Source organism: Poecilia reticulata, linkage group LG21 (assembly GCF_000633615.1).
Source record: "Poecilia reticulata strain Guanapo linkage group LG21, Guppy_female_1.0+MT, whole genome shotgun sequence".
Taxonomy (NCBI): domain Eukaryota; kingdom Metazoa; phylum Chordata; class Actinopteri; order Cyprinodontiformes; family Poeciliidae; genus Poecilia; species Poecilia reticulata.
In genome coordinates, this window is record NC_024351.1 from 12,292,582 (window position 1) to 12,305,894 (window position 13,313).

Consider the following 13,313-nt stretch of genomic DNA (forward strand, 5'->3'; position numbering starts at 1 on the left):
CACACACACACACACACACACACACACACACACACACACAGTACACTTGGAGAAAGGAGTAGAAACTCAAACTCTGTTGATTTATCACTCATGAGTCCACTTCATGCCAAGCAGTTTATTTACAAGAATGACTATCAGCTTTTGGTTTTCCTGAGATTCAGCTGCGGACAAGGCTAAAATCTTAGGGAAATGTCAAAGATTTGTGAATCTAAGTTTGGGAAGTATTTCTCCAAGTAGAAAAGATATCATGCTGTCAAGAAGCGTGTAATTAGCTTTGACAAAGTAACAATGGAAAGTCTTTGCCTCTCAGACAGAAGTGACCACTTGATCAGCAGGCATAAAGTATGATGAAATCTTCTGCAGAAGGGCATGTCAAAAGGAAATGCAAGGATTATCTTCTGAGTTTACAGCAACGCACAAGCAAATCAACTGTACTCACACTGCTGTGTGGATATATTCTATTTTCTCTATTGCCTAGTATGTGTCTTTGTCTATTATGTAAGTATTTGCTGCTAAAAAAGGACCAGTTTTGCGAATTTGTCACTTTTATTTCTCACATGGGTTTTTATAGTCCAAGTTCAAGGATGTTGAAGCAACAAGTGGATAAGTCAAATATTTGGTTATTGTGTGTATTAACCCACACAATTCATTACGCTCTCCCCCAACATCATTGTATTGAATCACTTGTCTTTCAAGTGCATCAAGCAAACAAAGAGGATTGACAAGAGTACGTTTCTGAGAAAAATCTAATTTCATTACAAGAGGTTTTTCCACCAGTATTAAGACAGATTTGCTGGAAGACCTGGATGGGTCAGTACCTTCTGTCTGTGAAAACTATAGGCACAGAAAAGCGTGAAGCTCCAAATAATGCTGAAATAAACTATTTTAGAAATGTATTGTGTGAAGATATGACTCTCTGGCCATTACTTTGATAACGGTAGCGTCTTTACTTCTGCTTATATTAGCACTGTGTGCTTGCTTTTGAGGACATAACCAAACCGCGAGTTTTGAATAGTATCAGTACATCAATGTTTTGGCATTGCTACTGCCGTTTTTGTCTTGGAGAACACATGATTCAAATCCATTCAGTGATGTTTCTGTGCTGCCAGGTCATCACGTCTCTGCTATCAAACTAAAAACGTGGTTGAACGTGGCTGAAGTGGAACGGTCTGTTACCTGGAGGGGGGGACAGCGTGTGAAGTGTCTCAGTTGCATTTAAAGAGACCACACCAAAGCGAGTTGTTCTGAGACCCAGCTCAGAACAGGGGTAAAAGAGGCGCCTGTGGAGCTACCATGACAAGAAATTCAGACCAAAGCATTGCGGTTCCACTTTATATAAACCACAACTGAATGATTTAAATGAGGAAAAGGAAGGCTTGAAACGCACATGTCCACATTAAACAACATGCATGTTTTTGGAGCGTGGGAGGAAGCCAGAGTACGACTACAATCTCAAAATTAGAACATGAAATGTTGACAAAGATCAGCTGCAATTCTTGTAATTCTCTTGTTCGATAAGTTATACGTTTTTTTGAGAACTCATAAATAAAAACAGTTCACAATAAAGGTAATTTTTAAAACTACTCCTTGTCTTGGCCAGACGTTTTTTTTTTACCTCCTTTCAGAGGAGACAACACAAGGACACAAAGTAGTTGTTTCCTCTTGACAACCCATTATCTACCTGTCACTCACACACACTGCCTCTGAAACTGGCCATACACACTCTTGCACTCGGTTATTACCCAAATACACACTCACACTTAAGGTTGCAACAAAAATAAAGATTAAATCGAGGCAGGTAGGTTTGGGCATTTGTGTGTGTGTGTGTGTGTGTGTGTGTGTGTGCGTGTGTGTGTGTGTGTGTGTGTGTGCGCGCGCGTGCGTGCGTGCGTGCGTGCGTGTGTGTGTGTGTGTGTGCTCACCTCTCTTAAAGCTCACCATAAGAATTTGTTGTCAAGGGCAAGCACAAATCTTTCAAAGCTCCAACCACACACACACACCAAGAGTACATTACAATAATAATAATGTTGCTACACCATTTCAATAGAAATATTTTACCAATAAAATGATAAGAAATGGAAAAAATATTAAAAGGAGACGAAAGGTTATGCAGGCAATTCTCTGCCGAGCAAATATTATTCATGTACTGTGTGTGCACTATTGGGTGCTAATGGCGGAAAGGGTCATAGCATTTCATTTTGGCTTTAACCAGTTATTGGATGGCTGACATTTAAATGGAGCAAGAGGGAAAACTCCTGCTTTCTCCACCTGCCTCACTCTATTTCTGTCTTCTACTCATTTGTCTCGGGTCATTTTTCTGTCTGTGTCTGTTAAAATCAATACCTGTGATCATTCCCATAAACAGCACTGCTGAAACACACATACATACACACACTCACACATCAAGCAATGTAATAAGTAGCATTGATCTGTTTTGGTGTCTTGATGCCATTGCTGCATCAAGAGATGAGATGGTGACCATCTCATCTCTCTGCAGTGAGATGGTCACGAGCAAGACATTAAACCAGAATATGAGCAGATGTTTGTGACATGGAAACTCACATATATACCTACATACAATTTCAAAAACAACAAACAAACAACAAAGATTTCTTTGCTACTTTTAGAAGTTGAAACCTAATCATTCTTTTGAACCCTTTTATGCATAGTGGTCACTAGTGTTCAGCTTTCTAAAAGCCATTTTCTTGTTCTTGTGGATTTTTATGTTAAATGCAAGAAATTATTTTTGTTAAATCCAATATGGCCGACAGACAAAAAAAGCATGCCGACCGACCCGGTCCCTTCTTCTACTGTAGACGACTCTTGCAGGTAAAAAATAAAATTGTAACATCAGATAACCCCTAAAGAACAATACCACTGATGTATTTTTCAAATAACAATTTGTATTTGAAGAAAATTACAATTGATCACCTAAAAAAATTAAAAATAAAAAAATTTAAAATTTTTTTCCCTACCTTTATGTTATGCCTTAAGAAAATCAAAAGAAATTTGGAAAAAAATCCTGACACAAAGGATCATAATTCATGCATGAAAGGGTTAATTCACTTTGCAGCTACAACATACTTTGTGTTGGTCTATCACACACAATCCTAATGAAATGTATCAACGTTTGAGATTGTGACTTGATAAAAGGTGAAAAAGTTAAAGAGGCACTGATATTTGTTGCAAAGTACTGTATGTATCCACAACCCACACAGACATTTCAAAACCCAATTCTCATCCTAACCCATAATGCACTGCTGCTTATCTCTATTTACTGTAGGTGGTAAAAGCAGGCAGAAACGTGAGCAAAAAACGGACAGACAGACAGCAAGAAAGGAGGAGAGAAAAGAGAAAGGAAGAAAGAGATAGAACGAAGTGAAACTGTGGATGGACTGAGGGACAGATAAAAGGAGCAGAGCGCGGAAGATGAGAAACGGGGAGAGAGAGGTGGAATGGGTGAGAGACGATAACTAGTTTGGAAGGTGGCCAAAGTCAAATGGGACCAAATCCAAAGGCAAACCACAGAGCATGCCTTGTCCCTTTCCCCTCCTCCTGTAGACTGACAAATGGCTGGATTCATGTTGAAACTAAAAGGCTTTGTTCTTCACAGATGGAGCTTTGAAAACAACAACAATACCAATAAACACTAACAATAACACCAAGGACTGAAAGCTTCATATCAGCAGAATCCAGAGGTGGGAATTAAAGCATGGAAAACAAAAGCAAAGGAAATGAAACTAAATGAAATTAAACTACGCAAATGGGAACACAACCATGCCTCTCAACATGAAACAACAGAGAGCCAACAAATAAACAGCTACACCGTCAAACTGAACAGAAAATAGGGAAGATCAAGGAAAACGCAGAAAAGAAAGAACAGGCGGAGAGAATGGACAGGAGGGGGGCGAAAAAGAAAAGGTTGAGAGAAAATGTTGCTAAATCCAAGTTAATCTGTCCAATTAGTTCCTGGTAATCCTTTCACTGTCATGAGGAAGACAAATGAAACTGACTGCATCCAATCAGTCTCTGCATGTCGGGTTGATGTTTGTGTGCAACCGAGTGCTTTTCAGTTGGACGCTAAATGAAATATGATTTTAACTTGGCACCACAAAAGTTAAAATTAAAAACATTTACTCCAGAAATAATTTTTCTACAAACAAACTACAAAAATTAAGACTTTGTTGGTTTGTTTCTTAGATTTCTTTTTTGTTTGTTAGTTTTTCCGTCACTCTCAAGGCTAGGTATTATTGATGAGCAAATAGATTTGGCATATTCAAATGGGCAATTTGCAGTGTATAATAATTATTGTATTTGCAGTGTTGGGACTGAGAAATATTAGTATTAGGGCACATTTTACAGTAGTTGCCATGAAGACAACCCCCATTAGATTTGTGGCATCATGTTTCGATGCATGATCATCGAGTTCTGCTTTACACTAATAGCTGCTGTCCTTAAATGTTGGAAAAAGGCACAAATGTGGTCTGATTTTCTGTTCTTGGTCTAAAAATTAATATTTTTTGTTTTTGTCCATAAATTCAAATAATACAGGTTGTACAACATGTATCATGTTAGGGTTCCACAATATATTGGGGAATATTTGTCGTTCAAAACACCAATATGTGCAATATTTATAGACTTTTTAAGAGTGCAATAATTTTTTCATGTTTATGAAAAAACTGACCCAGTTGGACCAAGTCCTACCGCAACAGATGCTCACACTGAGCACAAAGGATATTGCCCAAAATGCTAAAGGTCACAGACTGTAGGAAGAAAAAGAGAAAAGAGAATGGCAAAATTTAAAACGGATATCGGCTATATTTACCAATATTATCGTCATTACAAAATGGTCTTATATTGTTCAGCAATATATCAAATTATGTTACATATGTGCCATCTTCTTTGTTTCTTGTGCATGTGTAAATGTGTCTTTATTCTGACCATGACCAAGAGGTTTCACCAAAAAAACAACAACAAAAAAAACAGTCAAGCTTTGGAGTAAAAGGCACTTTATCATTTTCTCCACTGGCACAAACACACACGCTGCACATGGATTCAATGCTCTTCACATCAAGTTGATTATTTTCCACCCTTCAGACAAGAGCAATATATTACCAAAGAAGAAAAATTGAGAAAAGTCGGCGTGTAGTGAAAGATAGAGCATCAAAAAGGGTAAAGGTAGAAAACTAAGAAACGAATGTGATGAAAATAGATTTCAGCATAAAATCACATCAACTGCTCAGCAGAGTGTGTGACATCTCAGCAGGATTTTATTAACTTTATTGGTTTTTAATTAAACAGTCTTTCATACAGTGGCATGTTGAGCCTTTTGCCTGACAATTGGGCACAAGTTTGTCTGTACAAGTATGTTCCAGTGTCTTCAACATATAAAAGATCATATTCTGCAAACTACAGGTGGTGGGATAAGACAAACTTAACCAAACAGAAAAGCAAAGGAATCATTACCATTTAAATAACATTTCTGGTTCGTGCCTGTGTGTCTCATAACTAACACAAACGTACGTAATAAAATTCTGAAGGTGTACATGAATTTGCATGTGTGTGAGTATAGCCTCAAATAGATGAAGTAAAAAAAATAAAGATATATTTTTAATAAAAATAGAATAAGCAGAGCTCAGCGATAATATTCGCTTAGCATCATTACTGCCTGATAACTATATTTATCGCTTACTCATTTAAAGTAAAGAGAGACTAGATTGTGCACAAAATTTTATTTCATATACCCTGGCAAAAGCAAAGTGGTTCATATATATTTTTTAAACTGGGTGATGCAGATAAAAATGTGCTTTTAATGATAAGGAGCTTTATTTTGCTTCCTAGCTGAGAGTTAAATGAGAATGCGGCAAAGAGTGTAAATGAGAAGATACAGCCAGAAGCTGGTTAGCTTAGCTTAAAGGCTAAAACAATGGGGAATAAATCACAGAAAAAACCCAGTTTCATTAGCTACATGTGGAGAGTCATGGCAGTTATTGCACCCTGCTGAGTAAATGTTTGCAACATTAGTTATCATAAAACCACAATGTGTCATACTGAAATAGATACACAGTATACCGTGTTACAACTACAAATCTTCATGGAATTTGAATTTTATTCCGACAGACTAATGCAAAGATTTGCAGAATTGTTAAGTGTAAAGTACACAAGGGATACTTTAATAAATGTGTGAAAATAATCTTAAAATATGACATAAAATAATACTTTATAGAAAGGCTGTTATGCAAAATGAATCATCCAATGTGAGACTTAAGTTGTATGTCTCTAGAGCAAGTTTAAGATTTTTTATGTTGTATCTTGTGTGGTGATGTTATGCCTCATGGTATTTGTCTACCTGGTTGTTATTATGTACTTAGTGATATGAACACAGGGGCTGGAATGTGTAAAGCGAATTTCCCCTTCAGGACACTAAAGTCTAAAAAAGTAAACTTCCACTCCATTATAAGGTCTTTGCAGCCTCTCACTGCTTGCCTTCCATGGTTGGCCTGCATTTGGTTGCATCTATATCATCACCAATTTTCAACTTTCTTATGTCTGGTTGAAGAAAAGCATACCCCCAGAATGATAATCCCATCACAATGGTTCAACTTTGGTTTAGTGAGTAATTTTACTTTTATTCATTTGCATGTAGGTCAAAAAACAAGTTTTTATCTCCTTTGAGAAGAGTATTGTCTTCTACATGTTTGTGTTAGCAATTTGTGGATGTGTTTGCATCTCCTTTAGCTATCTGTAAATCATACTTCTTGGGGCTTTCTTTAAGCAATTAGTTTCTTCTGCCTCTCTAAAGGTTAGATTTAAGAAAATATGACTAAAAGTTATTCTGTCAACAGAGTTTCCACCTGTGCTGTGGATCACTACAGCTCCTCTGGCATAATCAAAGGTTCTCTGCTGTGTGTCTCATTAATGCTCCTCTTGTCATGCCTCTGAGTTTAGTTAAATATCTTGATAGGTTTGAAGATGCACTAAGCTGTTTTCTTTTTTCAGAAGATGGATTCCAGGTTATCCTTTGAGATGTGTGGATATTCTTATTTAGTGCCATTCTGCTTTAAACTACTCCAGCAGGCTATCTGTGACATGTCTGGTGTGGCATTTGTTTTCAGCACTCTGGTAAAACAAACCTCAAAGGCCTTGATAGAATTACAAAAATTACAGTGAAATTAATTTACAAACAGGTAAATGTTTGTACCAATTATAATTTGGGATTTAATTTATCGATATGTGAATGTTTTCATTGTATTGGTCTATCACCTAAAATATATATTATATACTGACATTTGTGGTTGAGTGTAATAGAATGCATATATCGTATTGCATTGATCTTAATATGTTATTTTTTTATTCCATGATAAGTAAAATATCCATTTGCAATAATTAAACTCAGGGTGGGCTGATACCAAAATTCTCGCTAAGCATTAACAATAATCTTTCCTTGTTGATTATCACTGAAATAATTAGTCGGATCTTATTTAAATTAAGATTTGACTTTATTCTGTCCCAGCACATTGTCAGAATTACAATAAATCTGAGGCTTTAATGCGGAAATGTTCCACTTGGAAGAGTAGTAAGAAGATTAATTTCCTCTTCCTGTTAAACAGGAAGCTGCTCAATAGATGAGTCGCCTGAACAAGTCTATGACTTTGTCAATAAACAAGAACAGACGCACACACTCTCATTCAAATTCATTCACCAACTCACACACACACACACACACAGAGGGGTTGGCAGACATCAGTCAGGCCCTGTGGTTATGAGTTTTCATCTCTTTCATTTTCATTCCCCAGTTTCATCATTCTCTCGCCTCCTGCTCTCTTGCCCCACTCTGATTCTCTTTTCTCTTTCTTTCCCAGCCTTATTGTTTTTCATCATATCTCCATTGCTCTCTTTTTCTGTTTTTCATTCAAACTCATTGCTTTTATTTCTGTCTCTTTCTCTTTCATATCAACCTTTTTTTTGCCCATGCTGTCTCACTCCCCCAGGCTAGCTGTGTTTATATTTCAGTCGTTTATTTCTACAAATGTCAGACAGTGTTTCTGCCCTCCGTCTATTGATCCACAGAGAGCGAAGGAGATGAGGAGAGGGAGGCGCAGAGAAAGGGTGGAAAGCCAATGACTATGAAAGAAGGGGGGATATATAGAGGGAGGAGCTGCTAAAATAAGTAAAAACATGAAAAAAACAGTCCAGGAGTGAAAGGAGAAAAATTTCATCTGAGCAACCGTATTCTGAGTTTGACTTTACCGTCCTCCCCCTCTCCTCTTAAATTTAGCCTTTCACTACACACTCTATACTCTGCATGCATACTCTCTGTTCAAATATCTCTTCTCCTCCAAAAAAACTCTAAAACAAAGGGCAGCAGTTGATAGAGTCAATAAAAGCCAAGGTGTAAGAAGCACCAGGAACAAATATTTACAGATAAAGTCTCATTTTTTGAGCTTTATGCATAAAGCTTTTAATTTACCATGCTATCTTTGCCTTACCTGCACATTTGGTGCGAGTGATGAGAGGCGGTCCTGGTTTTCCTGTCCCTCCCTCTCCTGGTCTCGTCAGTAACACTCTGATCTCATACTCTGTGTCTGGGTCCAGGTGCCATAACTTGTAGTTGGGAGAATTCACAGCATGAGTCTCAGTCCAGGTGCCTGACGTCATCCGGTATTCAACCTGAAGAAAATAATCAAACAAAAAATGTTACTGCTTTCTCAAAGAAAATGTTAGAGTTTCAAAACTTATTACACGCACTTCTGATAAATGCTAATACAGCTTGATTTATACACATAGGTACAATGCTTCGAAATGATAGATTTTCTCATAAAGAACACACCTCTTTAAGTATAATGGGTCCATCACCAAATATGGAGTTGGCGTTGAGCTGAATCAGCAGGTATGTAGGGCCGACACCAAGCAGCTGGGGCGGAGCAATAGGGTGAGGCGGCTCTGAGGAGAAAACAAAAGAACAGCAGGACGTTTAAATGTGCTTCCGAAGATGGATTACAGACTATAAACCAATATTACACCGTTATAATATGAAACAATAGCAAAAAATAAGAATTATTATTATTATTTCTAATTGCATTCATTAAGCTAGCAATGAAATAACTTGTGTACCATGAACTCAATACTGTTGGAATACCTTGACCTTGCAAGAGAGCGATGAATACTTGTCATTTCTGTTCTGGTACATCCTCTGATAAATTTCAAATCAAGGAGCTTTGCTACATTCAAACTTGACATGCCTGCTTATCCCTACACCAGCATCTACCTGCAGGCTCAGATTCACGGGAATGATATTTACCCTTCGCTTCCCAATATCTCTGCACAAATGCATTCTGCAAGGAGTGAGGAGGTCAGAGCCTAGAGGCCATAATGTATGTTTACTTGTGAGATTGTTGTTGGAATGTGTGCGCTCATTCAAGCAGGAAACCGGAATGTTAAATTGGAATCAGATTGACGTGAGGAGAAATTTCTGAAGCAGGCTATTCCTCTGTAGCTTCATCTCATTATTTATACGAACTTCACAACATGAATGTCTCAAAAATGTGAGAAGTATCAGTATTGCAATGACTTTCCCTTTCACTAATTGCATAGATCACACAATGCATATACGCGTCACTGTTTCCAGTTAATAAATTGTGTTTATTTTTACATGAAAATGATTGTGATGATCTGATCAGTGCAAAGTGTGACACTTGTGTGACTGACAGATTAATCTGCATGACACATAGTCATACGTACATCAATACATGCATTAATCACTCCAGCCGTGCATGGACCGCAACCTGCCAAGCAAACCGTAAATCACAGAGATTTATCTCCAAGACACATCCTCACGCAGGAAACATCACTTTCTGTATGAGGACAGGAAAAGGTCCTATTTTTTATTTTTTTTAATTCCATGTCAGATATATCAAAGTTATCAAAATTAAATACAAGCACCTGGTGTTACTATGTGCGTTTGCTCCAATATTAGTCATATTTTGCATTGTTGACACCTCCTCTTTTCTTGTGTGAGTGTGTGTTGGCAATTTTTTGTGTGCTGAATGTGGCTGTCAGCAGGGTTCATGCTGGGAAGAGGCTTTTTTAGAACAGATAAAATAGTGAAGTCTGACAGCACATGCAAACAGACACGCACGTGTACAAACACATACACACGCAGACGGATGGAGCTGAATCCAGATAATGAACGTCGAAGTGACTTCAGAAAACCAACAACGTCAACAATATGTCAACTAGCAACACTATCAAGTAAACAAAGTAAACAACTAGATGATTGAGGATGAGATAAAGAATTGAAGTGAATACTGAATGATGCATATTTCAAAGAAACTGGGTTCTTGTTTGTTTTTAGCTTGGATATTAAGCGAAACACACAAACATTATAAAGTGTCCCACTTTAAGATCTATTAAATATATAAATGATAAATAACTAATATAACCTAACTGGGTCATTAAGTAACTCTTGAGGGAAAAAACAAAAGCTGGTTTGAAATGAAAATTTTCTCTTTTTCCATTTAGTCCCTTGTCATTTGTACAGTTGACCTAAAAAATAACAACAAATCATCAGTAGCATAATTTGCAATATCTCATGGTGGGTTTGTTGACACAAAGTTTTATATTATTAATCACATGTGTGAACTGTCTAATCATTTTTCAAGTTTTTGGGTCGAATGTAAATGATAATGACAAAACCGATGAACATGGGGAAAACCTCAAAATGAGTTCATCAATCCTGACCTAATCTATAAAATCAAAAATTAATGCCTTTCATCCTATTCCAGAAAACTTAGCAAGAAAATACATATATTTATATATGTACAAATTTGCAAGAGGACACCACATTATAAGCTTTATAAAGTGATATTAACACCAAAAAACATAAAGTAAGAGGGCATGCAAAAAAATAAAAAATCATTTGTGACTCGGACCCATGAGGCATGTTGTGCTTTGCTGACCATCATCAGCAACCTTGTCAATAAGGTTTAGCTTTCCCAAACCGCTGCCAACATCACCAGGAAACTCGCTGCAGGACATCTGACCCGGGAAAAAGTGAACATAGGATTGTGTAAGTGTTGCAACAACAGCAAACCGTGTTAGAAGGCTTTCTATAATGCCTGGAGCTCCAACTGTCACTGCTTCTTGAAAAAGAAAGAAAGAAACTATGGTTTTTGTGCATCTGTGTGTGTGATTTGAGCAGAAGGCTTTTGGAAGAAATAATTTAGTGATTTGGAAGAAATGGACATTCTTAGCTCATTCTTAGCTCATGGTCATGTGTCAAGGTTTGCGGTATGAAAATCAGCACAGCAAACGTGTTCGTCCTCGTTCGCTTGTGTGACAGTAACACTGCAAGAGATTTTTAGGCCATCAGTTGTGCGTAATGCAAGCTGGCATGGCGATGTGTGTATGCGTGTGTTCGTGTGTGTGTGGGTAAACTGCAAGCCAACATGATGATGCACTCTGTCACAGTGGGAACCAGAGGGCACGGCTTTATTAGACCTAGCCTCTGACCAAACTTAAAGCGACACACATATACATACACACACTACAACGTGCAGTCGGACTCCCTTGTACTTTTCATGCTGTTTATCCGCAATAAAACTTGGAATGGCAGGACTGCAGCTTGCCATCATTCATCCATCTGTGTTGGAACTGTAGGCTTAGGGCTAGTGGACAACAATACAGTTTTTGTTCGTGCTGAAATATATCTGTAGTTTAAAACTTGCCTCAAGATATTTTACCCATTTTGTAATCTTTAATTGCTTCATATCAAAATTCTGGATAGTGGGTTGCCAAACAAGATTAATTAGATATTGTAACATTGAATGGCGATGGTAAAAATTAAGGATGTACAGGATTGCAATGCTACTGTGGAAATCTATTGTTATTACGATGTGTTCACCACCTTGTGAACCTAAGTGTCTTGTATGGCTGTGTAATAATATCAATTTTACAATATATATCGATGTTTTCTTTCCTAGAAAAAAATTTATATTCATCCGCAAGTATCGTAACATCCAACTGTCACCTGGCTCTCTCACTGCTTGCTTCACTGGGAGAGTGATTAGGTCATCAGGCTTAGAGTGATTTCTTCAGATGTTAAGTGTCAAGGTTAAAAAGGTATCAAACTATTCAGAGCAGGTACTTGGTGAACTTTATTTACTTTAAAAATGCATGTAAGGTACAGTTACAGTTACAAGTACTGTTTCAATTAAAAGAAACATGTCTTCTCACCACTTCTTTGATTCATTTTGTCCAGCTGTCGACTTTGAGTCTGTGTCCATGTCCAACCAGAGCCAGGTATTGTGAATCAGTTTTCAGTTAAATTAATTCAATCCAACTCTAACAATCACAAAATGTCACCAAAATCACTCTGTCCCTCTAAAATCTTTCAGAAAATCGCAAAAGTGTATCGAATTGTATCGTTTGCTGAATATCGCAATATATTGTATCGTGAGCAGAATATCATGTATCATATTGTATCATGAGATTATTGTATCACTACAGCCCTAGTGTCTTGGTTGATAAGATCTATTTCAAATGTGGGAATAAATATAGAAAGTCCATCAAACTGCTGTAATACATCTCTGGCAGGTGGGATTGAAGGCATAACACCTCAAATATTGTAGACTACCAAGTATTGCATCCAGGCTGTTCTTTGCTAATGTGATATTACTGCATACATGAATGCTGCCATAATGATTTAATATATATTTAATTAGCCATTCTCCATAGACACGTTGCATGCAGACGCTGGATCATCTCTGTGTCAAAAGCGTGATATTAACTAATTCAATACAATTATCAGGCTTGAAACCTGGTTGAGAGTTCTAATGTCAAATCTTTAAAACATACACAATTTTTGCTTCTCCATTTTCCTCTTCTTCATATTCTTATCTTGTACATGACTCCTCAAGTAATACCCCACTTTGTAGCGCTCTCTCACTGGCCTCAATTTCATAATAAATACATTTTAACGAGTAAAATGTTCAAAGAAAAAAATTGTACCATTTCAGCTCGAACATGTCCATATTCATGGCCGTCATCGTCCGGCAGGAGCCTTAAATCTCCAACACGCGTGTGTTTTAAGAAAATAAACATATTCCCTGTTTCTTTGATTTCTATCTGGCTCTCATCCCCCATCTCATCCCCAGCCTGATATTTTTTATTTCTAATAAATAAACATGAGACTGCTCTCTTTCCACATGCATACTCGGAGTTTCCGTTCTTTTACTGTCTTGTCTTTCTAACAACAATATTAACAATAACCCTCAAAGCTGTAAAATCCTCTTTGGTGGCTGCAAGCAGAAAGC

The 13,313-nt window shown here is 37.3% G+C and overlaps 1 protein-coding gene across 15 annotated transcripts in view; it reads right to left on the reverse strand.

Moving 5' to 3' along the window:
* Window positions 1-13,313, reverse strand: part of ptprk (protein tyrosine phosphatase receptor type K) — a 102,421-nt gene that overhangs the window by 28,169 nt on the left and 60,939 nt on the right. For all 15 annotated transcript variants that reach the window (XM_008397408.2, XM_008397421.2, XM_008397419.2 and 12 more), the window contains 2 exons: window positions 8,831-8,943; window positions 8,490-8,670 (listed from right to left, as the gene is read on the reverse strand). In XM_008397408.2, the coding sequence (XP_008395630.1) occupies window positions 8,490-8,670; window positions 8,831-8,943 (294 nt within the window). The remainder of the gene's footprint in view (window positions 1-8,489; window positions 8,671-8,830; window positions 8,944-13,313) is intronic.